At 31.9% G+C, this 26896-nt stretch overlaps 3 protein-coding genes across 3 annotated transcripts; 1 reads left to right on the top strand and 2 right to left on the bottom strand.

The window, feature by feature from the left end:
* Positions 1-17251: 17251 nt before the first annotated feature.
* On the bottom strand, positions 17252-18399 carry LOC126665159 (protein TORNADO 2). The gene is made up of 2 exons (XM_050357871.2): positions 17726-18399; positions 17252-17649 (listed from the first exon to the last, which is right to left on the bottom strand). The coding sequence occupies exons 1-2, from the start codon at positions 18221-18223 to the stop codon at positions 17338-17340; spliced, it is 810 nt and encodes a 269-aa protein (XP_050213828.1). The 5' UTR covers positions 18224-18399; the 3' UTR covers positions 17252-17337.
* A 282-nt stretch (positions 18400-18681) lies between these two features.
* LOC126665158 (ubiquinol oxidase 4, chloroplastic/chromoplastic) lies at positions 18682-23638 on the bottom strand. The gene is made up of 9 exons (XM_050357870.2): positions 23248-23638; positions 22990-23170; positions 22772-22865; positions 22181-22296; positions 21711-21819; positions 19771-19839; positions 19378-19449; positions 19252-19299; positions 18682-19126 (listed from the first exon to the last, which is right to left on the bottom strand). The coding sequence occupies exons 1-9, from the start codon at positions 23376-23378 to the stop codon at positions 18903-18905; spliced, it is 1044 nt and encodes a 347-aa protein (XP_050213827.1). The 5' UTR covers positions 23379-23638; the 3' UTR covers positions 18682-18902.
* Positions 23639-24448: 810 nt separating this feature from the next.
* On the top strand, positions 24449-26774 carry LOC126681637 (uncharacterized). The gene is made up of 5 exons (XM_050377183.2): positions 24449-25005; positions 25157-25606; positions 25705-26002; positions 26078-26203; positions 26355-26774. The coding sequence occupies exons 1-5, from the start codon at positions 24592-24594 to the stop codon at positions 26366-26368; spliced, it is 1302 nt and encodes a 433-aa protein (XP_050233140.1). The 5' UTR covers positions 24449-24591; the 3' UTR covers positions 26369-26774.
* Positions 26775-26896: the final 122 nt, after the last annotated feature.

Here is a 26896-nt window from a genome sequence, read left to right as displayed (position 1 = left end):
AATGTTTTAACGGTGTTTTCTGAAAACGGGTCGTACGCGAGATACGACCTATATTTATATTTAGGAGGCGAAAAATTTATAGAGGTTTTAGGCTTGCTACGGGTTTCGGAACAACCATTCCCATTCCCTAGCGCCGGTCTCGGCTCGAGTTTCGAGGCGGAAATCGGGTCGTGACAAGTGTGGTATCAGAGCAATGTTTTAGGACTTGAATGTCCGAAGTATTGTTGCTGACATATGTTAAGTAGAGGTACTAGAAGTCATAAGAATTCCTAGTAAACTATTGCAGCAACATAGGATTCGAGTCATGTCTTGATTAGTTGTCAGTTATTGAATACAATCAGCTATAGATAGCAACTATACATGTGTGTAGTATGTATTGATGTTTTGATCAGGAACACATGAGTTGTTCTTGTGTTCGAGACACGTTACTACTGATGGAACATGTGAGATGTTCCTAAAGTTGGAAACACGTTACAATCATGGAGCGAAATGGTCAGAACAGATGACCAGTATTCGAGGAGAATGGTTCTGTTAGAGCACAGGACAAAGCAAAGATTTCTTCTGAATTTTTGTTCGAGAAAATAGTTAGATTTTCTCTGAATTGTGTTTGATTGTTATATGTTTTGCTTATATGGGTTTAATAGTTGATACCTGTTATATGAAAATGTGATTTTTTCTATAACTATTACATACGGTACTTATGCTGAAAATTTCATGTGTTTCAGTATGTCTGGGCCTAGTAGAGCTCATACGCATGTGGGGTCTGATCCACATAGTGTACCAGGTTTGCCTGTTATACCTGATACATCTGTTCCCATTGAGGCTGTTGACTCAACATCAGCATGTGACATGGACATATGGGAGGATGCTATTGGAGTAGAGGAATTAGAGAGAATGTTGAATGAAGACATACACAGTACTGGAAATAGCCATAGCTCTGTGTCTGAATCGACTGCTACATCAGCTTATCTGGGATTTAAGGTAAAAGAGTTCTTAGCTGAGGTGGACCATCTAAGGAGGGTTCAACAGCAAATAAGACACTCGCCAAATCAGTCGTGGGAGTACGTGAGCGAGTGGGAGGTGCAAGAGAACCAAAGTTTGGATAGGCTGAGGGATTATATGGATAAGTATACTAGGGAAAACTTGAATGTGGAGGCATACACTGTTGAGTTTATGCGTTTATGCGAAGAAGTACCTGAGTTAGTTCGTGATGGTGAGGAAGTCGCAAGTAGGTACGTCAAAGGTTTAGGGCCTGAGTTCGAGGAACTCATGGCGGTAAAGTCAGATTCTGTGGCATATCTGGCTGGGCGTGCGAAGCAGATAGAGAGTAAGTTGAGGAGGAATGACATACCCCTCCAGCCGTACTATTACACCAAACCTGAAGAACCTAATGCTACATTTCCTAGGGTAGGAAACTCTGGACCCGCGAGGTACTACAACCCCTACTTTGTTCCGCGAGGGGGAAAGGATAAGGGAAAACTGAAATTCCGCGGAGGGCGAGGTAAAGGCCCGATGATTCGTGAGGCGTTTCCGTCTTCGCGATCATCGTCAGGTAATGTTTAGTTATGTGTTTAATGTTTAAGTTAGTCTGTTTATGTGTTTTCAATATTCGCGTTAGAATTGAAAAACATAAACTACAGATATAAATTATATCCTTAAACAAAAAGAAATACACATACAAATAAACATTAAAAGATAAATGATAAATGAGAATTGATAAGTTAGGGATGTTAGAAACGTGCATCCTTAAATAGAAATCAATAACTATTGATAATCAATCAAATGATGTGAAGCAATAATAATCCTAATGTGAGGATAAATTATTAGGATTAAGAAACTTGAAATGTTACGGAGAAGTAGTTTGAAAGAAGCTTACAAAATGAGTATTGCAGTTTTGATTTAAAAGAATGTATTATTGTGCTCAGATGCATCATGAATGCATATTGCAACAATCACTATAGAAAAAGGAATACTTGAATTCCATATACTTATACAAAATGATTTTGTTAGGACATGCATCATGTATATTGTATATCAAAGAAAAAGAGGATTGTATAGCAACTCTTTGGGGATGAGAGATGTCATCACCCTGAGCTACAATTGTACAAAAGTTTTAAAATGTGAATTGTTAGATTCACAGTTTTGAAGAGATAAATTTAAAGAAAATCCAGCTGGTACACACATATACTTGTATATGTGGGTGAAATATGTGTATATGCACATATGTTTGAAATTATTAGTTTGAGAAACCATTTGTTTATTAAACAAAATTTTTGTGAAATAAATTGTTGAGAAACAATTTGTTTACAAAACAAACTGTATTTGTTTTAAAATGTAAGCATACTCAAACGAAAACTCTGTAATAATGTCAAGATAGGATACAAGATAGCGAAGATAAGATGTTGCGATTTTTATTGTTCATAACATACAATAAAGATCTGGATTCTAATGTTTCATTCCGAAACATCAGAAATTATTAAGGATTGAGAAAAGTAGGAAGTGAGAATTTACATTCTTACTCTGAAATAGACTGAGAGATAAGTCTAGTGATGGACTTTTATGATAAATAAAAGTTCAAGAGTAGATAATAGAAGATAATTGCGATTAAGATAAGAGAGAGTAGGATCTAATTAAACACAACTCGGTTAGTTTGACTTCAAGTAACTGTCGGTGAACAAAGTCATACGCATGTGTTTAATTAAAATGGATCTGAGATTGGTCTTACAGACAGAGCAGATGTCAGTAATAGACATATCTCTTAAATCCAAACGAGTGGTTAGATAAACCAAAACTCATAAGTCTGAGAGGAGTAAACCTCAGCACTTAACTAATAAATAATAACGAATAGTTAAAAGAAAGATGATGAAAAGGAAACTAATTCTCAGAACCAAGTAGTTACACTACTAGTTCTGATTTGAATAAAGAGAGTCGTTGATTATGTTAACGACTGACAGACTTTGTGAAGTCGTGTCAAATGAAGGTATTCATTAATAAATAATTATTAATTATTTAATGAATAAATAATATACTTAAACAGTAAAATAAACCTTGGATTAACATAAGATGGAAATGTTATCAAGGTGAGAAAGAGATAAAAATAGTGAACTGAATGATTAAGTTTCAGATATTATTTGGAAACTAACAAAGAGTAGTAAAAACCCTAGTAACTAGTAATCGAACCGTTAGATCGGTTTGATATTGGGATAGGATAATCCCAGGACGGTTATCTAAGTTTTAACCGTTGCGATCGTCGAACGAAGAAGAATATGATGCTTGAAGATGAAGGTGATGCTGTGAAACTTGCGTGAATTTTGGCAGTGAGCCAAAAGCGCAAGTGATCACGATAGTAAGTATAAACTTTAGTTAGCTTGGAATTGTCAACATAAGCTCCATATATGTATACAAAATGAATTTGAAAACTGTGTTGAGACAGTAATTTCAGAAGATAAATTCTGAGAACCGGGCCATATGACTGTGAAGTCTAGGCTGACTGGTAACGGAATATACATGTAACGTACATGTATTTTGAGTGTCGGGCCAAAAATGCGTAAAGCATGGCCGACTAAAATTGAAAAATATTTAATGAACATTTTGTTTTAATGTAAAATGTTTTGAAAATGGAGCTACAGTTGATAGTCAGTTAATTAAACATAATAGTAACAGCTATAGCACAGTTATGAAAACTGTTAGCTGTGAACAAGGAGGATATGTATATGGAGAAGAAGTTAAGAAGTCTAATTAACATTGGATATCCCGAAAACTAGTAATGGAAATATAGTTTTGCGATGATTGTGAAGGACGTTAGAAGGTGTTTCATAGTGAGGTAGTTAGATTATAACCACACCCACACCTACGCAACCACATTCCGAAAGGAGAGGAGATCAGTTACCCAATCTGTAACAGGAAGTTACTATAGATTGAGGAGTAAATAAAAGGACATTCTATACAAGGTATAGAAACGTAAAAAAAAAAAAAAACTAAAAGATGAGTGGTTAGTTATGAAACAGTAATCATAAAACATATTAAAAGTCATCTCAATAATAAGATGAGCCATAAACAAACAACTAAGAATGAAAAGAAAAGTTAAAGAAAAATAAAGTAAATAAGTATGTATGACAAAAGTGGTATACTAAAAGAGGAGTTATCAGAAGCTAGCAAAGGTAACCTAGTTTTATGATAACCTTGGAGTAAGTTAAATGGTATTAACTTATAAGTTAAATGGTATTAACCTATACCCACCTACTTAGATCGCTTAGCAAGAAAGAGAATAGAGATTAGTTCTTGGAATGCGTTGCAGGATGCTAAGCTAAGGAGTAAAAGGTATTCTATACGAGTTATAGGATCAAGAGGAGTATACAAAGTGGATAATCTGTTTGTAGAACGGAAGTTCAAACAGGTGATAATAACAACAGCGAGGAAGAGAGATATGATTGAGAATGCCAGTCAAGATGGTGCTATGCTTTCCGAAGCATGAAGTGAGATTAAGTATGAGTAAAGTTTGGATTATAAGTGAAAAGTAAGTATATGTAAATTCGAGGACGAATTTATATAAGGGGGAGAGAATGTAATAACCCGGAAATTTAAGAGTTAAAATATAGCCACGTGTCTAATATTTTATTAGACGGGAGTAGGTAAATTAAATTTAAAGATAAATTTAATTTACAAGTGTCCCTAAATTTTTAATATGGCTATATGATTGCAAATTTAAATTTGATTAGTTATATAGTTAACGGAGAGAATATGTATTTATGAATTGGGTGCAGAATAATTCATAAGTCCCTAGCGAATATTTTTGGTGCCAATATTCGCGAAATATTTTAAAAAGGTTATCGTGAAAATTTGATAAAATTTGGAAGCAGAAATTTTATCAAGCGCAGTCAATGCGGGCTTAATAAATCAAAAATGATTTATTAAGGGTAAAATATAAGTCGGATGGGAATATTTTTATTCTCGTTATATTTTATTTGATTTTTGGTAAAATCTTCACGAAATTTGGAAGTCGTTTTCGTTTTGGCTACGAACGACTAGTTTAGAAGTTGGTTTAAAGTGCATGATTGAGCTAGTACTAAATGGCACTTTGACCAATTAGTATATATATGTTGGCCCATGTACAAATGAGTACAGATTACTCATTTTCACATTTCTTAATGAAATGTTGAGCTGCTAAGCTCTCTGCAGAGGACGTGAGCTAGGGTTTTGGGCGGTTCCGATTCGTTTCGTCCGTTTCTCGATTCTAACTCCATTTCTTCAACGATTACTCAAGTAATCGAGGTAGTATACCCGTATTAAACGTTTATTTTGATATATTTTGATATATTTTGAATATATATTCGTTTATAAACGGTTACCGTATCGAATCGAACGTAAACGTATTAGTTTTACGTTTCGAACGTGAATATGGATAGATTGGAATGTGTATACGTGTTAGGGGCGGAAAAATGGAGTTAAAGCACGTCGGAAAGCCCGAGAAATCAACTTTCTCGGGGCTGTGCACTCGGGTGCACGAACGTGCACCATTTGGTGCACGAACGTGCACCATGAGAGGGTGCACGAACGTGCACCCAAGGTGCACGAACGTGCACCATCTGGGGTGCACGAACGTGCACCAGTTGTGCACGATCGTGCACTACCCCAAGGTGCACGATCGTGCACCATGCCGAGATGTCGATAAGGGGGGACTTTTCGGGGTTTTTTGCCCTAAGAACTTGACATAGTTTCGTTGATTCGAAAACGTTTTAAAACGATAACTTGTGTTAGAAGAAAGTGAAAAGGTTTTATAACCTAAACCTAAAGACTTTTAAAAGGAGATTTTAAAAGTTAAGTTAAACGTTTATAATGGACTTTAAAAGAGTTAAAGTCAATGTTTAAACGGTTTTAAAGATTTAGCAATCGCTTTTGCTAAATACTTAGTATATGACCGAGAATTGTTTTGACAATTAGGTCTATACTATAAACGGTTTTCTTTAGGTATTGTGATACCTAAAATAACTTCTAGAGAGAAGTTAGAACGTTTTCTCAAAATGAGAATTTATAATATGGTTTTAAAAGAAAACAGACCATAAGTGTTACGTGTTTATATGATTATATGTTTGACCTAGATCTGGGTTTAAGGACCTAGAAATTTTATAGGAAACATATATTGATGTGTTTTATCCTGTTTGCTTTGTGTGTTTAGTCCGACCAGCTAGCCAGCAGTCTGACCACAACCACAGGATTAAGTTCCAGACCTAGCGGTGTTTGTGAGTTCATTTGTTTACTTTTGAATATTAGTATTCAATTGTTTTTAAATCATAAATCGCACTAAGTATGAAACTTAGCCAAGGAAGATCCACTGAAACGAGCTATCTATTGGGCAACAATAGGACTGTGTGATCACCGGTGTTAATGAACTAGATGAGAGGTAAATATTATAAGCATACATATTGAGATTAGGTTTTAAGCCAGATGCTTATAAAGCGGCTTAAACCTAATGGGTAGTCCTGAGGTGGCAGTGATTTAAGTTCCGGCCCAGCAACCCTATACAGAGTCAAGATGGCTGTGATACATATGTATACAGCTCATCCTGTATTAAACAAGAGTTGTGCATATGCATTATATATATGATAGCACTATAACGTAATCAGGATTAGGGTTTCATTTGGATCGAGGACTGGTAATATTTTTATATACCGATATTTTGTATATACGCGATTTTGGTATTTAATTGTAAACCTATCTACTCACTCAGAAATATTTATATTTCTGACCCCGTTGTTGTTTATCATTTTCAGGTACCTAGCTACCGGGTCTGGTCGAGCTTCCACCCTTTTCCATCAGGGAAGCTTATTCTGTTGTTATGTAAATAACACTTTAAACTCTTAGATGCTGCAATAGTGTATATATGTTTGATATGCCTGTGGCCACGTCATGGTTCCTCTGTCTATATACTCTGATAGGAACCTGACTTTGTCTAGCTCTAATAAGTGGCTACTTAATAGGCATATGGTGTTTTATGGTGTCCCCTACGGGTGGGCCAAGCTTCGCGTCTTTGGTCTGCAAAGACACTGTGTGTAGTTTAGCTGGCCTTACGTTTGTGTGCCTGCTGTGCATGTTTTTAAATATGTTTGATACAACGCTTTGAAAAGGAAAGTGTTCGATATATTTTATTAAACATATTGCTCGGGTGCGCGGTTTGAGACAGGGCTGCCTGCGAGGCAAGGCACGTGAGCCAAGTCCCTGTACCACCGCACCGGTTTTCAGAAATGCGCGTGGGTCAGAATAACTAGGGTTATTCAACCAGCATTTCTGAAAGCGCGATATCGCCTATATGAATATTTTCAGAATGTGTTTCCGCACTAAACGGAAAAATGTTTTAACGGTGTTTTCTGAAAACGGGTCGTACGCGAGATACGACCTATATTTATATTTAGGAGGCGAAAAATTTATAGAGGTTTTAGGCTTGCTACGGGTTTCGGAACAACCATTCCCATTCCCTAGCGCCGGTCTCGGCTCGAGTTTCGAGGCGGAAATCGGGTCGTGACATGTTTAGTGGTCTAGCTATAATCAGAGTGTCTTTTACCCAATAATATTACTTTTTACGCACTTTATTTTAAGATATTTTAGTTGTTATAATTGCTGAAAAATTATCTTTATATAAGAAACTTCGAGATTGAAATAGTAGTGTGGACATGTTAAGTAATTGTTTTTTATAAACATGTCAAGTAATTTTGTTGGTGTCACTTTATGCTTTTACTACTTCCGTTAGTTTTGTGGTTAACTTAGAATATGAATTAGGTGAGAGTTTACACAATAATAGGATTTGATGACTCATATAAAGAGAAGCCAAAACTGACGAACTATGCTTCCTAGTTAGTAGTCTAAATAGACTATAATCCTATTAATTAAAATAATTATTTTTAGAAATGATAAATACTCGGTATCAATAATTAGAGTTCATAATAAAATGTAATTACAATAATTGATTCAAAATGAGTTTTAAAAAAGTGGAAATTTACAGTAGTTTAAATAGATTATAATTCTCTTAATTAAATTATATATAAAAAAATATAATTAAAATAAGTGTTTTTAAAAAGATTGAAATTTATGAGAATGCTCTATTTGGTGAGAATCAATAATTTTTTTTTTAAATATATATTAAACACTATGAAGTATAGATATTAGAAGTTAATATAGATTAAAACACTGTAATGTGTAGAGATTAGAAGTTAATAAAGATTATAACACTCATTAAATAAATATAATTTAAATAAATGATTTAAAAAAGGTGGGAACTGATGAGAATGCTTTATTTGGTAAGAATTAATGAGAAAATTCTATTTGTTGAGAATCAATGTGAGGCCTCCGTTGGCCCTCTCAATTAAAAAAACATTGATTTAATTTTATATGAACTCATAAAATTAAAATTTCTTAAATTTTTATTATGTTTGATTATGACTTAAATTAATTTCAATGATTATTTATAATATTAAAATATAGTGTTCATGTTTTTTCTTATAAATTTTATGAATACACGTTACCATCTAAATCTACTTGTAGGGTAACACTTAAAGTTATTTTAATTTATTATCATCAGTTTGAATATTTCAATAAATTTACTTATAAAACAAATTTAGTCACTGTCTTTTTAATGAAAAATATAATGGATATTTATCATATTATTTGGCCATATAAAAGTAATTTAAAGCTCTAGATAACTCACATCATGGTTTTAATATAACTTATTAAATAAAATTATTCTATTATGGATGTTAGTCCGATATGCAATGCAGCTATGGTCGTGCATTTGTTTTTTGGAAATAATTTAACAATAATAAGACTGAATTGAAAACCTCAAAAAAATCAACTCTATAGATAGAATTAAATTTGGTTCACTTTAATTTTTTATTTTACTTGTTACTTCGATTTTACATGACCTTATGACACAATTCTAGGATATCTTAAAATCATTAAAAGGATCTCTTTATCACTTTAAAGTTTAAGTTAATAAAACTATGGAGAAAAAATAAAATTGTAAACAATCGTATAAAATTATAGAAACCAATGACAGTCATCATGGAAACTATTGTTTTATAACCATTTCAATTTTGAAGAACTGTGTAATTATACTAAATGCCAATTTAATGCCAATTAAGACAACAAATTTAAATTACATAATACTTTATATGGAATGTCATTTTAAAGGTTTTCTGAATGATTAATATAAAATTAACAAATACACTATATTTGAGATTTGTAATAAAAAAATAGGGTATTTGAGATTTGTAAAGAAAAATGGGGAAATTGAAAAGTAAGTTTTGCCTTTTACCTTCTTCCCTGAATCATTATAATATTCTAACTACACACTTCAGAGGCATAGTTTCTCGTTCGGCTGTAATAGCTATAAATTATAATAGCTTATTTGTTTGAATGTCCTGTTAGAAATCTAACACTATAATTTGCAATACCACCCCATGGATTAATGGAAGCATTAATGCCTGCACAAAAAATCAATAAAGATCATTTAATATTTGTACAAAGTTTTTAGAAATTAGCTACAGATGAAAAGAAAAGCTAATAAAAAAGCATAAAAACAATTAGGTAAATTGGCAAGTCTATATATATATAATGGTAAGTTTATATTCTATTAGAACTCAATAACTGCTCCGAAGATAAAATTTGTGTGTCTATATGACTATTATTGGTTAGATAAAACTTATCAATTGAGGAAATAAATTATAATTTTTTAATTAAAATCTTAATAAAAGAACAATATTAAAATAGGTGGTTTAAAATAAATGGGAACTAATGAGAAGACTCCTTTGGTCTTCTCAATTATATAAGTATAAATATATGTTTAAATCAATTAAAGTAAAATAGGTAGTTTAAAAAAGTTGGAGACTACCACAATGCTCTATTTGGTGAGAATGAATGAGAGGGCTCCGTTGGTCCTCTCAATTATATAATATATAGATATAGATACTAGTCGAAAGCCCGCGCATTTGCGCGGAATCAAATTTTTATATATTTTAAAAGTAATTAAATTTTTAAAAAATAATATAAATAATTCTTAATAAATAAAATTCATAATTTATGATCTAATAAAAAAAACATCTAACAATCCTAATAATGAATTGTTTTAAAATACTGAATATCTACGATACATTTTTTATATTTTATTTCTTCTACTGGTATTTGATATTTATCTCTCCAATTACTTTCTTTTGTTTTTTTTTCAAATTTGTCTGCAACTACTTCTGATAATGAAATGTGGCGCAAATATCATACTTCTCAATACTTTACGATATTTTTTTTTGTGTGATTTGATTTTTTTGCAATTGATAATAAAATTAAGTTCATGTTCCACTGTAAAATGCGTGTTAGATTATTGCATAAGCAAAACCCGCATATTTATTATTTGCGCTTTTAGGGCATCTCCAATGGAGTGCTATTTTTTGTGCTAAATTTAGCATATAAAAGTGGTAACATGCTATAAATAGCATAACATTCTATTTTTTTCTCCAATGCACAAAGTTAAAAATAAGTGTTATAATTATTTATTATAATAATTACTCTTAATTTTATTAATTTTTAATTATTTGATAATTTTTTTAATTAGATATTCTAAATAAAAATTAATTTAATAGTTTTTTGATATAGTAATGAGCTTTTCAAAAAATAATAATTAAGAGAATTGATGAACTATATAAAAATAAATTATTTAATTTTTATATTATATTGATGTATGGTCTATTATTAAAAATTAAATCGAGATCATAAAATTAAAAAGAAGCACAAAATTTAAAATGAAGAAAATAGAAAAGTAAAAAAATATGTTGAAATAATAAATGAAAAAAATAACCGCGGTAAAATTGTAATTAATAGTGAACTGTTATTGGTTGTTTTAGTTTAGCATATGCTATAGTCTGTGCTAAATTTAGCACGTGATATAGCATATGCTAAATTTAGCACAAACTATAGCATTGCATTGGAATTGCATTTTAAGACTTAATGTTAAATTATGGCATTAGCACTCCATTTTAGCATTGCATTGAAGATGCTCTTACATTTTAGTATCATATCATATTGATTTTGTTTAACATGGCATATGAATTTATAAAGAAACTCAAAATTTAAAATTTTGAGTTGTAATATAAAATTTGAATGACCTGTAAAAAAATATATAAGTGATTAGAATACTTTTTTTATAATTGAAAATTATTTATTATAATTATACTTACGTTAATTGAAAATTTTGTAAATCGGTCATGCTTTGATTTTGAATTTTGTAGCTATTTTTTAAAGGACTTTTAACGGTAGTGCTAAATTTTTCTTCTTTATTTGTATAGATGGCATGCTAGATAGCACGGAAACGGAAACGGAAAACAAAAACGACACGAAACGGATACGCAGAAACGATATTTTTTTTTAAATGAAGGACACGAAACGTGGGGGAAACGTGTAAATAATTAAAATATAGGATATATTTATAAAATTAAAAATATTATATATATTAAATTTTATTTATATATTTATGTCAATTAATAAAATAAATTAAACATAATTAAGAAGATAAACTTTATTATAGATAACGTGAACAATAAAAATTGTGAGTAATTGTATCAAAAAAATTATCTATTGAGAATGTTTTAGGTTTTTTTATAATTTTTTATTTACGGAACGGGACACACAGGTTCGTCGAAGTTTCCGTTCTTCATAGATGGCATGGTATCTATAAGAAAAAAACAAAACAAAATATGTAATTGTATCATTACAATTAACATTATAGTAGTAATAGTTAAATATTAAATGTAAAGAAAGGTCACATATTGGTTCAAAAAATAAAAAATAAAAACCCAAATAACCAAAAATACGTATTTCATGGATAATATTTAGAAAGATAAATAATGGAATTTGAAATATATGATACCAATAAACAATCTCATTATTGTTTTTTGACTCGTCCCATTGACACTATTAGCAAGTAATTTATTTAAGAATCATATAAATATATGTGACTTGTAAGTGGTATTTCTAATTTTAAATCGAAACATGCATTTGAATTCTCTAGTAAGTGATGGTCGAGACAGAGGTGGCGGCTGTAATTATTTTCTACCGCCGGAACAAAGGCACATAATTGTTCTTTAATTGGTTGTTTATTACTCTGCTCCACATCTTTTTGTTTTTGTACGACCACAATATGTTATGCAGTTTAATTGAAAAACTTACGTCGGAAATTCATGAGCACGTTTGAATTGTTTTCTTTGTTTGCCTCATGCTGAGTTTTTTCTTCCTCCCTAGTTTTTGTGGGTATCATGACCTGTACTTGAGACTTTTAGGAAATTTTGAATCAAATGACAATTATGTGATTTATGATACAAATTGATTCATTGATCAGAAAACTACATTAATTTAAGCTATAGATACATAAAACCACCATACTAAACAACAAAATTGCCTTCTGAGATTCATGTGCTGCACTAAAATCACACATGATTTCAACCTTAAATGATCTACCAGTTTTAATTCTAGGCATAAAAGCTGCATAAAATTAGAGAAAAACATGATTTATAAAAGCTTTTTTAAAATTAATGCAAACTAATTAACAGTTGATCATTGATAAGCAAAAAACTTCACATGAATTTTGTGGGGACTAATAGATGACCCCTAATGAAATCAATTATTCCAACAAAATCCCGTCATTTTTACAATTAATTCATAATAATTTCACAAATAAGTCAATCTGAAAGTAAAAGAGAAAATCTAGAATTTAATTTAGCAAAAATATTCAATTTTCTCTCTTCACCTCTCACTATATTTCATCGGAAAAAAAAATTAAATTCTCAAAAACCCTAATATTCCAACAAAACAACAAAACGATTCAATCAAAACACCACAAGAAATGTTATACTTAACTCTAATTTAATTAATAAAGAATGTAATAAAAAATTAGCAGCCTAATAACACAAGTTGCCATAATAGAATCAGAGTACTTTATTACAACTTTATTTACCTAATAACAAAAATTGCCTAATAACAAAAATTAGGCAGCCTAATAAAAAATTACAACTTTATTTACCATCATCAAATAAATGCAAGAAATAATTGGTTAATTAAGTAAAAAAAGAAAAGAAAGAAAAACATAACCTACCCATCAAGTTGCCATAATAGAATCAGAGTACTTTGTGACCCAGCGGACCATTGTTTGGTTACTTGCAAATTTGATCTTTTTATTTGAAGATGGAATGAGTTGTTTGGAGATCTGGAATTTTTCAGAATTGGAGGTCAAGTTTTACACGTTACACGTTAGTGTTTTACATAAGAAAGATAAGGTAAATTAAATGTGATTTATAAAATTAAAATAATATAAGTGTTTTAAAAAAAGTGGGAATTAATGAGAGAGCTCTATTTTGTGAAAATTAATGAGAGAGCTCTATTTTGTAGGAATCAATGAGAGGCCTTCGTTGGTCCTCTCAATTATATAAGTATATAGATAGATTTATATAAAACTTCATCTTTACTCGTTTTTCTGTAAAGTTAATAATTATGCTCTAAACACAATTTAAAAGACTACCATAAATAATAAAACGAAAAACATATTTCTTATATCATGTTTAAGAAAAGACATGTCATATTTTTAGTTGCCAATTTTTATTTTTATTTTTATCAAAAGACTAAAATTTTCATTGATGAAAATGAAAATTACATTAATAAAAGGTTCTTCAACAAATTGAAAGAACAATTCTAAAATAATGATGAGAGTTACTAATACAGTCATCGATTAGGGCTTTTTCAACCATCAAAAGGTTACCGAAAACATAAATGGTTCAAATTAAAAATACGATCTTGAAACCGCTTGATTCTTAAAGTTTCAAACTTTTTAAGTCTCATCTTAAATATAGATCTATAAGTTATATTCCTACTCTTAAATCTACAACAACATTTAAACATTTATTCAATCAAAAATAAAATTCAAACAAACACCTTAAAAAAACTTATTGAAACAAAGAAAAAAGATATCCGATTAATCGTATTATGGGCGGAGAAAAATCATCTTCTCCCACCCTTAAGAAGATGAAGAAGAAAAAAAAATTTAGTTTTAGAGAGAAGGGAGAGCGCTATTTTTAGAGAGAGAATTCCTGTGATGTTTTTTTTTCTTACTCCCGCTTAGTTGCCTATTTTAGAAATTCGTTTTATATTCTTAAGGGTGTGCGATCTCAAACGCATTCAGGAGGAGAAAATAAAGTACACAATTTATTTTGCTTTTTTTATTTATAATATTTTTTTTAAAAGTCAATATTAATAAAAGGCCAAATGTCGTAAAAGGCCAAACCTTTTACAAAAGTTTTACAAAAGTCCCGACCTCTTAATTTTGTCGATTTTAGCCAAAAACTGATTATTTGGTTTCATAAAAGTCTTGACCTTTCAATTTTGTTGATTTTGGCCAAAAATGGATTATTTGGTTTCATAAAAGTCTTGATCTTTTAATATATGTGCATGCCACGTAGGCGCCACATAGGCAAATTGAAATCATATTGAGAGTTGGCCACAATTAAAGCCAAATAATCAGTTTTTGGCCAAAATCGACAAAATTAAAAGGTCATGACTTTTGTTAAACTTTTATGAAAGGTTTGGCCTTTTTACGACATTTGGTCTTAATAAAAAGATAAATTGCTTTAATTTTATGTTGCTGTGTTTATTTTGCTTTAATTTGACTAGTAGTCGGATAAATCTAAAACAACTCGATAAAATTATCGATGTCAAAAATTGGGTATCAATAAAAGGAAATGGGTCAAATAAGCCCTCCATATTTGGCCTGAGGAGTAGATTAGCCCATTATGTTCGAAAAGGTGTTAAAACACACTTAACGTTCAAAAAATAGCTCAAAAAAGCTCCTCCTTCTAACATTATTTTAATAAGGGTTAAAACTGTCAATTATTACTTAGGAGGAATCTGATGTGGCTTAATGAACTTGAGTTGGTTCAAATATGCCCTTTATGAATACAAATATTCAAATATGCCCTTCATTTATAAAAAGATTCAAATATGCCCTTCAAGTATAAAAAGGTTCAAATTGAATTTGAGTATCAAAATATTCCGCTTGATAATCCTGCGAGCCTGCTCGAGATTCAGTAAATCTTTTTATTCTTTATTATTATATATATAAACACAATAATGTCTTTATTTTTTTTTATAAAATTTAATTTTTAAATATTTATACAGATAATCAAGTCAAATCGAGTTCGAGTTTGAGTTCGAGCTTCTAAAATCATATTTTGTCGAATTAAGTTTCAAACTTTAAACTTTAAAATCGAATCGAACTCGAAAGTGATTGTATTTTTTTTAATTCTACTCTATTATTGCTAACATCAAGTGATAATAGTATCATTTGGAAAATTTGTTTTTTCAAGGTTCAATAGACTATCTCATTCGGTTAATTTGGATATAGTAATTGAAACTCGAAACCGACAATAATACAACAAAAAGGTAAAAAAAACTAAAATTTGGCTTATTCGATTAATTTGGATAATTGAATATCAAACCGAACCAAAAATTTAAAATCTACCTTTTTTTTATCAAAATTGAACTAACTGAACCGTAACTTATAATCAAACTGACCGAAATTCACCAGTTTAGTCGGTTAATTTGGTTGATCGATAATTTTACTCGCCCTTACTGGTGATATATTTGAATCTTATCATACATGAAGGGCGTATTTAAACTTATTCATATATAAAAGGCGTATTTGAATTTTTTCATACATGGAAGGTATATTTGAACCTTTTCATGAATGAAGGGCATATTTGAACATTTTCATACGTGAAGGACATATTTGAACCGCATGTTAAATATTGAGGGCATATTTGAATCACCTCATGTAAAAAACCCATGTTAGATTCCAGTTAGGCAAGAATTGACAAATTTTTAAATGGTGTAGAAAGAAGGGCTTATTTGAGCTTTTTAAAAAATGCTAGGTGTGTTTTAGCACATTTCCGAACACAAAGAGCCAATTTGATTCTCAGGCTAAACATGAAGAACATATTTGACCCTTTTCCTTATTTTTAATGCCAAACACAATGTATAAGCATCCCAATAATAAGTATAAGATGAAAAAGAAAAAAATAATGCAAGTTATTACCAATGAGTTAGAGTTCCAATAGTATAAACGCTGGACAGCAAACTGTTAGATTGTGGGTTTGATTCCTTTTTAAAGCGCTCACTCCTCTAATTATAAAGAAAAACAATGCAAATTATTGTCTTTTTAATTTATGTGTAAGAAGGAATTTAAATTACTATTTTATTTTTAAACGAGATGGAGGGAGTATATGTTAGAATTTATTGATAGAGTTTTTGTGAATTAATTTATAAACTGATTATTATTATGACTATCTCGGTTGAACAACATATTATAGTTTGATAGGCCTAATTTAAGTTTTTGATTGCCGTGATATTTTATTTGCTGGAACGACTTGTTTAAAAAGAAAAATAGTCATATTTTAGTGAAGGTTCTACCAAAATTTAGTAAATTTTGTGTAAAACATGAAATAATGTTAGTTATGACATTTAATAAGAAATAAAAAAATTAAATGAAAAATAATAAGTAGTGTCTTTTAAAAAATTTACACCATAGGATTTTAATTTATATAAAATATTTATCTTAAAAATATTATGTTTGGGAAGTTGTTCGCGAGTATTAGTTTATTAGAGAAGTGTTCCTTCTCCTCACCATTTAGTATATATTATCTAATATATTTCTATATAAATTCCTTTCTCCAAAATCTCATATTATATAGTAGTATCATTTTGCTATTTATTATTGATAATTGTTTTAATTTTTTACTTTTTTGTTTTTGTTATATTGTGATAGTTGAGATGTTTTATGATAGTTGTAATTGAGAGTGATTGATAATAATATATATACACTCCATGTCTCTCCTATATGCCTTTTATTTTGTTGCAAAATAATTCTTTATGAGCTAAATAGCATCTGATATTATTTATTTTTATGTAATCTCCAAGATAGAATAATCTATTTGGAGTTGAGTTGGAGTTAGTTTAGTCCAAATGATGGGGTGAGTTGGGATGGAGAAGACTGGATGGTGTGAAACAGAATGAAATGACCATCTTAATTTATTCCTCCTCCAATAATTTCATCATTTTTCTTCATCTCCAAAGTCTTATTACTGTCAGTCAGGACTTCTTCAGGTAGCCAGAAATTAATTGGCTTGTTAATTAAAGCAACCAACTTTCGGTGCAAATGTTGAACACAATAAGAAGAAGAAAAAGTGGGTTCTAGTAATGAAAACAGGAGAATCCTAACATGTTATGAGCATAAAAGCAGACTGCAATCTTGTTTGTGGATTAAGTATAACCTTGCTTGTATTTGCGAAAAATGTCTTCAGTTTTAGCATTCCTGAAGGCGCAGCAACCAATCAAATAGACGCATATCAAGGCAACAAGAGTAATCAGCAATATGATATCCGCCTTTCTCCACTCCTTTTTAAGATTTGCTAACAATCCGGCCTTGCAGGAATTGCAGTTGTAGCACAGCTGATTTTGGTCATTGTTCCAATTCAGACAGTCCATGTCCGCAGCATTGTCGATTGGACTTATCCAATAAGTTGGGTTCACAAATGTATACCCACACTTAGTTGGAGGCTTACAACATCCTGACTGTAATACCAAAATCAAAGAGTTAGCAGAATGACATGAACTCAACCAAAATCTACAAATCATTAAGAGACTATACCTGTAATGGGGTAATATGAGCACTAAAGAAATCTTGAGCCATGCGATAACTCTGGTTCAACTCGGCACACATATTGGTGGAGCTAAGGCAGCTTCTAATTGGATCCCATTTATATGGACTTTGAACCCTGCGACGAAGCCATCCTGAAAAATCATCAAGCTTGTACTCCAAGTAGGCTCTGCTCGGTTCAACCTCACCTGAACCTCTGACGGTCACCATATAGATGAACACTACTAAGCTGGCAACTAATATTATAAGGATGAGCATAGCAATGAGATAAAATATGAGTAGCCATGGGATTCTCCAAAACCCTCCAATAAAACCTGCTAAAGCTACAACTAAAACCAATATTCCCAAAATAATGACCGGCCATTGTAGAATCCTTACACAGGAGTTGTCTGGCTCCATTGCCAGCCAGATCCCAGCACCGATGATCGGTATTGAGAGAAGCATTGCAGCGAAGTTGATCGCTCCGATAACATTATTGCTGAGTGCCATTTTGGTGAACGAAAGGAGAAAGATAGGTTTTGTTTGTTGTTGGAGCTAAAAGAGTGAAAAGGAAACAAGGTAAAGGTAGTGATAAATGTTGAAAAACAGGGAAATGAAGAGCTCTAGTCATACGGTATGAATGACCCACTTTAAAATTATTCCTTACCTTGGATCCATGATAACTAAAGCAAGATGGTCATTTTTTATAGTGTTCTTTTTAATCTTTCGGCCCCATGCAAGACTTTTGAAAGAAAAAGCAAAGATGTAAAACAGGTTGTATGCAACTACGTGTATAAATGTGCCCATGGCAAATCAAAAGATGCGCCTTTCCACTGCTTTCCACATACTTTAAACAAACTTCATTACGACAAATTATTCTCTCATCTTCCTTTTTAATCCTAGCATCATACACAGAGTAAAAAAAATAAACATAATCTAACAACGAGTAGATTTAATTTAGAGGGATATACTAAAATTGACATATATGATCAATGCATGCGTATATATAGACATTTGTATGAGGCCAGTCTTGATATTTCTGATGCATACAATTTTGATTGACCTCCAACTTAAAATTTTCTTTTTTCTTTCACTTTTCCAAATATCTCTTTACATTTTTATATGTGAAGGAGGAGGTATATTGACGGTATCGTCATTCTACAATTCTACAGTTATTCATGTATGTTCTTCATTCTTCTTGCTTTGATGGAACTGGTGTTAAAGATTTCTTTATGCAGTCCACAATTCCTTCACAATCTGCTTCAGGAAGCACGCAGCCTGGTGCTTCGTCAATATCCTCCTCCTCATATGAATGAGGAGACCGAAGGTTCCCATGAGTCTGGCATGCCTTCATTGTCTTACAGTGTTCAGCTTCATCATCTCTAATGTTCACAAACACATCATACAAATTATCTGCAACACAACATAGTTGAAAAACAAACAAACATACATCATTATTCACTCTTCCTCCTTTCCCAAACCTTAATCATAAACAAGAAATATCTCTTCAAAAAAAAAACTTAGGTTGGATACGTTACTTATTTTCGGCCTTCGAGAATTTGGAGCTCTGGACGTTTGAAATTCATCTGGTAAGAAAATAAGAGAAAATATCAGATTTAGCTCATATGTTTACACCATGACATATTTCTAGAAGACATACTTACCAAACAAGTATAGGTCACCCTCAGTGTAGTATTTTACAGCAACTTCAGGTGCGGGCAGTTTTTTCAATTCCTCTATACAGAAAAGGTGAACCAATACAAATTAGAACGTAGCATTCCTATATGGGGATATCAATCATCTAAATGTTTGACAGCATCAGGGACTGTGCAGGTATCCTCCAAATCAAAGATTGATTATTGATTATTGAAGCCAATCATTATCATATTATGCATGAGTAACACTACTGTAGATTAGTTACTAACTCATTTAACTAACAAAAAAAATCAATCATTCTATAGTTTGTCTCAAATTTTGTGCTGCAGATACATGTAGCAGGTAAAATAAATCTTTGATGGAGTCATTAACAGCCAACATTATGAAGCTCTTAAATATACCTCCGCGTGCCTTGATAAATTTGTCATAAGTTTCAAATGCATGGCTTTCCACGCATTCAGACAAGTGATCTGCAATGACAAAAAATATTACGGATTAAAGTCATCAATTTAAGTTAAATGACAGCTGGTTTGTTATATAATATCATTTGGGTGCTTTTTTAAAAGTACACATGGAGAGCAAGGCCCTGTTTGGCACAATTACTTGAGGTTAATGGTTATGCTATGCACATTATCAAAGAAAATAATACAGCTCTTTAGAGAAGCTCTACTTGTTAGCTTTTTGAAATATTTGCCTTCTCAAATCTATGCCAAACATCCACTTACTCTTAAATATAATGTGTTTTTCTTCTCTTAACTAAATTGTCAATAGCAAGAGGATGAGAATCCAACATAATTTAGACTTCATGAGGTATATTCATCTAATGAAATTCCGAACGAAAAGATTAAGCTTGCCTATAAAGGAAAGCTTGGATCCTTTTCAATGTTGTCAAACTCGCTTTTTCAATGAAAAATCGGAATGAGGATTATAAACTCGTAACGTAAAATCGTAAGATTCTACGGACTGCATAAAATATGTTTTTAAGAAAATTAAGATACAAATATTAAAAAGATATTATTAAATTTTTAGTTCTATTAAATTATTTATCAATTTTAAATATATTTTCTATTAACAGTGTGATTTACAATCACTTATTTTATATAATAAATGATTAAAATAAAAAAATCATTTCATTTAAAGAATAAAAGTATTTATAGATAAACTAAAATTAAAATTAAATATTCAATAATATAAAAAATAATTATCAATTTTAGCGTTAAAAAATAGATCTAATATATTTATATTTAGTACAATTTAAAAAAATAACTTGATTCAAATTAAAAATAATTATCAATTTTAGTGTTAAAAAATAAATATAATATCTATATTTAATATTCCCTCCGTCCCACAAAGATAGGCCGTTTGGACAAACACGGGAATTAAGAAAAATATAGTTAGATTAGTTAAAATTAGTTTATTTATATACTTTTCCATTTTTAGCCTTTAATATTTTGTTAGATAAATAAATACATATTAATGACTAATTTTTGTATTGGTGTATTTTACATTAGTATTGAGAATTGGCATTTATTCCATATTGAAACATGGAGCAATTAATTAAATTGAAGATAACAATGTATATTTATTAGGGGTAACTAAGACTTTTAATTTTAAAATTATAAACTAAAAATAGAAGGTGACCTATAATTTAGGACGCCCAAAATAGAAAGGTGGCCTATCTTTGTGGGACGGAGGGAGTAAAATTTTAAAAAATTGATTATATTAAAATTATAAGAAAATTATAACATAGAGGATATATTATTGAAGTTAAAAAATAGGAGTAAATTTAAAAGAAAAAATAGTAGTAGAAAAAATATATTATTTTAAAAGAAGTTAACGAAAAAGGAAAATTTATGAAAATAGGGTATTTTTTTTCTTTGCTAATGGTCAAGTATAATTAAAGAAAATAGGAATTGATTTCATAAACTTGCATGTCCATGTTTAACTAAAGAATATGGGCTTTTTTTGTCAATTCAGAAGCCCAATCATCCCACTTATTTGAATCTTATTTCACATAAAAGTGAAATCGTTAAACTAGGTTTCAAAATCGCTTTTTTACCGATTTTATTGATCTAACTCGTGATTCATAACGATTTTATCAAGATTCAATTTTTAAGTCGAGTTGAATCGTTTGTATCATTATAACTCGTAAAATCGTAAAATCGTACGAGTTGAAACGCGATTTTGACAACATTGATCCTTTTTTCATTACATTGTACTATTGAGGAACTACCCAGTGAGAAGTTCTTGTGACTATTTATGAAACAGAAAGAACGCAATCCTAGGACCGCAATAACATGATAAGTAAAGTAATTAAACAGTAAAAAGCAGGTGAACTTACAAGCCATTCTTGGACTTAATGCATACATGAAGACCGTCATTATATAGTAAAAGATTGCTATATGTTGAGCAAGGAACCGATCAAACCACCAAGCATTACCCCCAAGTTCCTGCATCGAGATTACTGTTAATATTTCCAGTTGTTCTAGAGATGAGAATCTATCAGAAGGCAAAAGATATTTAAATGCAAGAGTAGAAGTCCGTATGTGTTTGTGTGAGTCTGTATTATGCAAGGTCGTCCTACAAAGCACCCTCTGCATTTCCTCAATTTTCTAGCTACGGAACTTTGGTCCTAACTTATTTAGTCTATTATATCACTTGTCAACATTATATTTTCACTTCATTAATTCAAATAACCATATCGGATGCAACATATGAAAAACAAAGTTACAAAAGATATTGGCTTAACAAGATATATGAACAACAAATTTACAACAAAAAATGTATATCTACCAATATAAAAGCACCTACTTCCATAATAAGCAAATGATGCATTTCATTCCAACTCTCAGCAAAATGTACTTTGATATAATCTGCTCTTCTCCACCAACCAAAACTCTCATACATGTGCAGAACAGACATGAAAGCTGCCACAATGATCAAACAATTATGGAAGGTCACAAACAGCAGTAATGCCAACGTTAAACATATTTTTCGAAGTAAACCCGAGACAGAAGAATTTTCTTGGGACTTTACTTTTGGAGATAACACAACAATTACTAGATGACTTAGAAATTAGAAGACATTATATGTTGTACAAAATTATGGAAATAACTTCTCATTGCTGTGATCTAATTCTAAATGAAGTGCATTTGTATTGGAACTGTGTTGACGAGGTTATGATGTATGCAAGCATATTTGAAATTACTCCAATGAATTAATATAACAAGATGATTCCTTAGCCAGCGGGATTATAATTATGGCAAACACACGGAAAAAATCACAGCAATGATAAATTCAAGGAATTCCAGGTAGCTATTTTTGAGGAAATTAGTTCCTCACATTGGCAATAGATAAGAGTTTGAAAAGTAGTTAAATAAGAGAAAGAAGATTAGCACACACCAAAATATGGAACTCTTGCAATAGTTTCGAGCACAAAGAACCTAGAATAATCTCGGTCATGGTAGAAAACATCCAGAATCTTGATCACTGAATCCTGCAAAATAATGAGGTTGCGTACAAGAGTAAACCAAAATCAAAATAAGGGTGGCAGCAGTCCCCATTTAAACAACAGATGAATTCTTGGAGGTCTTACAAGAACATAGAGAAAAAAAGGTTACCGTGAGAAAGAAATTGAGAGACTGTTCAAGCTTAATAACCCATGTCTCAAAAGCAGGGGATGGTGAAGTATCAATTGGATCAGCGGTGAAAGTGTTGGGCTGAAACGCTGTTTCCTCCACCACCACTTTCTCCTCCTTATCTCGCAAAACTGTTGCTTGGACTTTGCACAGCTTTCTTTGTCTGTAGAAATGAAAAGGCAGATGAGTAATTAGACGTAAAAATGAAATTGGAAAAGTAAGAGAGCAGATGAAACCCACCCAATAGCAATAGCTTTCAGTTTAGATGGAGGGGAAATCAGAGGAATGAAACGCAAAGGCCTATAGCTAGGGGAGGTGAAACATGAAACTGATGAGTTTGCATATAACGTGTGTGAGAGATTCGTCGCCATTGTAGAGAAAACGATTGATTTTTATTTATTTATATAATTTGAAAACAATCGAGTATAGCAAACAAAGGAAATTAAGCAAATTGGAGTCTGGAATTGGAACTGTGCAGTTAGCGAGAGAGAGAAGAGCGTCATAAACAACTTGTAAGCTTGTTTTCGGAAAATAAGAAGAAAAACAAACTTTTGTCGTTTGTGGTTTGGCCAACAATGGCGGTTGGCGTGAGCGGATATTCCAGTTTAGCCGCTGCCGCCACCACCACCGCAGAGAGCTAAGACTATTCAGTTATGGGTTTGGGCTTTGGAATGGGACTGTCTTTGTATGCATGAAGGAATTTGGCAACAATTGGGCCAATTCCCAAATTATGGGTTTGGGCTTTGGAATGCACTGTTCATCTTTTTACCTACCTAATAAAAGAAAGAACGAGAAGTGGTTTGGTCTGTCCCTTTTTTCTTCCTTCACATCACATGATGGGCTCTGTTTTACAGGAATCTCTCATTTTCAGTTCAAAGCCAACAAAAAAATTCACTTCCTCTTGCCAGCATAAACAATATATTTAGAACTAAATAATTTTTCTACATTATTTAATTATTTTCAGATAAGAGTAAAAGTTTATTCAAATAGTATATATTTTCGTTTTTAATACAAATTTTATTTATTAACATAATGTCATACTAATTTTAATTATAAATTTTTGATATCAAAATACATCGAGAAATTAAATTATTAGATAAATTGAGAAAATAAATTTAGTTAAAACAGTAAGAATTATTTGAAACAAATGAGTGATTAGCTGATCTATTTTTTAGTCAAAAGTAGGTAGGGATGCACCCAACAGAAGGCAACTCCTGAGTGCTGACATAGGCTATACGTGGAGGGCTTTTTATCACGAGATGATTGAATTAGGGCAGTTAGTACTACTTTGTCCGTGGTGAAGACTTATTTGCACATCCACATCACGCACTCAATTATTAAATTGTGATTAAAATCATAATAATAATAATTGAATTCTTTTAAAAAGCAAAATACAGATCATGAGTGTTGCTATTTTTGGAGGGGAACATCCTAAAATACATCACTCTGTAACAGTGCCAATTCAATTAACTAATAAGCGGAGGAGACAAAATAGGGTGGCTTATGAAGCAAAGGTCAAATTCCGTTCCATTGACGTCTCTCTGCGTTTAAATAAATGCAATCTTCTTCTGCCAATGTTTGATTATGGAGAACGAAGTTTCAGCAGCCCCTTTGGTGTCCTCCAAGAAGAGTATTAATAAGCTTTCCTCTTTTTTCACCCAAGACATTGAGTTGAAGAGCTTCCGACTCTGCCTCAACTGTGTATGCCTTGATCAATCCAACATCTGGAGGGCTGCTCTCTCATGGTCCATCTTCTTCCTTCTGGCCATCGGCGTTCCTCTCATCTCCCATTTCTTGCTTCTGTGCGCTGATTGTGATTCCAAGCATCAGAGGCCTTACGACGCCGTCGTTCAATTGTCTCTTTCCACTTTTGCTATCATTTCTTTCTTCACTCTCTCTTCTTGGTCTCACAAGTATGGTTTTGATAAGTTCCTCTTCCTCGACAAATTACAACATGAAGACCACACCATCAGCCGACGTTACAAACAACAGCTCCAGGTTTTCTATTTATATTATTTTATTAGCTCCACATCTACTTAATTATGATGCAATTCATTATTAAACAGTGATTAACATGTGTGATGCTGTTGATATTATCAGTTACATCAAAAAAAGATTCATCCTAGTTACTGAATTTCAATTCTTGCAGAAATCCATGATGTTGCTTTGCAATTTTGTTCTGCCCTGCTTTGCTGTTGAGAGCGCATACCGCATATGGTGGTACGTCACCGGAACCACCCAGATACCCTACTTCAAGAACGAATTTCTCAGTGATACCGTTGTATGCATATTGCAGCTGTCCTCCTGGGTTTATCGACTCTCAATTTACATCTTTGTCTGCATTATCTACCGATTGATTTGCTTTTTGCAAATACTTAGACTTGAGGATTTTGCTCAAGTATTTCAAAAGGAAAGTGATGTCTCTTCAATCTTGAAGGAGCACCTCAGGATCAGAAGAAATCTCCGTGTCATTAGCCATCGCTTTCGAAGGTTCATCTTCCTGTCTCTTATATTGGTAACTGCCAGTCAGTTGATGTCCTTGCTTGTCACCACCCGTTCTAGTGCTAATAACAACATTTTTGAGGCCGGAGAACTACTGGTATCTCTTTTCACTGCCTTTATTAATCTGATAAGTAGGTAGCATTATTAGATATAAGAAAAGAAGGTCTTATAATTTGCTCGATTTTTGGGGGGCAGTTGTGCTCCATTAACCTGGTAACAGGGCTCCTCATATGCCTGAGAAGTGCAGCAAAGGTCACCCACAAAGCACAGTCCATCACAAGCCTTGCTGCCAAGTGGCATGTTGGTGCCACAATCAACTCTTATGATGATATGGAGGGGGAGACACCAACAAATCAGAGTGCTTGTAGTGGGCAAGTGGACATTGATTGGGTTTTGGATGATGAAGATGACGATAGAGATGAGGATCTGGACAGCAGCATCAAAATGGTGTTTTTTGCACAAACAATCTCAGTCCAAAAGAGGCAGGCCTTAGGTTAGTAGGAGGAAGAGTGTTGATTTTTGTAAGGTTTGTTGAATGTTTGAGTAATGCTTAAAACAATTGGTGCAGTGACATATATGGAAAACAATAAGGCAGGAATGACGTTGTACGGGTCCATGATGGACAGAACATGGCTTCACACTATATTTGGGGTTGAGTTGGCGCTGCTGCTCTGGTTTCTTAACAAGACGATAAGTAAGTATAATGAAGATGGGATAGATATAAATGTTGCATTTGAAGATTTACAGTTTGAATAGACAAAAGTTATTATATACAAATTTGTAGCTGTGAAAGACATGCTCTACTGACTTGTTTTTTCCGCATTGTTCTTGTTTTCTTTCGGCAGTGAACTGGACGTAAAAGTGTGTCAACTCCAACTACACTTCGGCTGTATGAGCTCTAATCTATTGCATATATGGGTGTTGCGCACTTCTATTAAGCATGTGTACAGTTGATTGAGCATATCACAAGGAAGAAGGAGACGCGTTCACAGTTTGTATAATGTTTCCCAGCATTTGAAGTGGCCATGGTAATTGGTATTGGTACCCATTTCATGCAAAATCGTCTCGTATATTTTTGGTTTTGACTTGGCAAGCAGTAATGTGTGTATTTATATATGTTTTTTTTTTTCGAAATAAGAATGCGCCAGCTCTTCCTTTCGACATCATTTCCTAGTATTATCACAATATATATGTGTAAACAATGAGAATAATGTAACAAACAAAGAGTATTAACTTGAAAATGTATGAAAGAGATGATTTTTATAGGAGGATGTTTTATATATAAAATCACAAAGCCGGTCTGACAAATTTCTATTCTTGTTTAATTGTTCACTACCGCATGGATTATACAAAATTAAATTCCTTGAAATTTGTCTTGTGTTCAAAT

This window comes from Mercurialis annua, linkage group LG1-X (genome assembly GCF_937616625.2).
Source record: "Mercurialis annua linkage group LG1-X, ddMerAnnu1.2, whole genome shotgun sequence".
Classification (NCBI taxonomy): domain Eukaryota; kingdom Viridiplantae; phylum Streptophyta; class Magnoliopsida; order Malpighiales; family Euphorbiaceae; genus Mercurialis; species Mercurialis annua.
The sequence above is the reverse complement of the archived record's forward strand: the minus strand, read 5'-3'. Positions and strand labels throughout refer to the sequence as shown.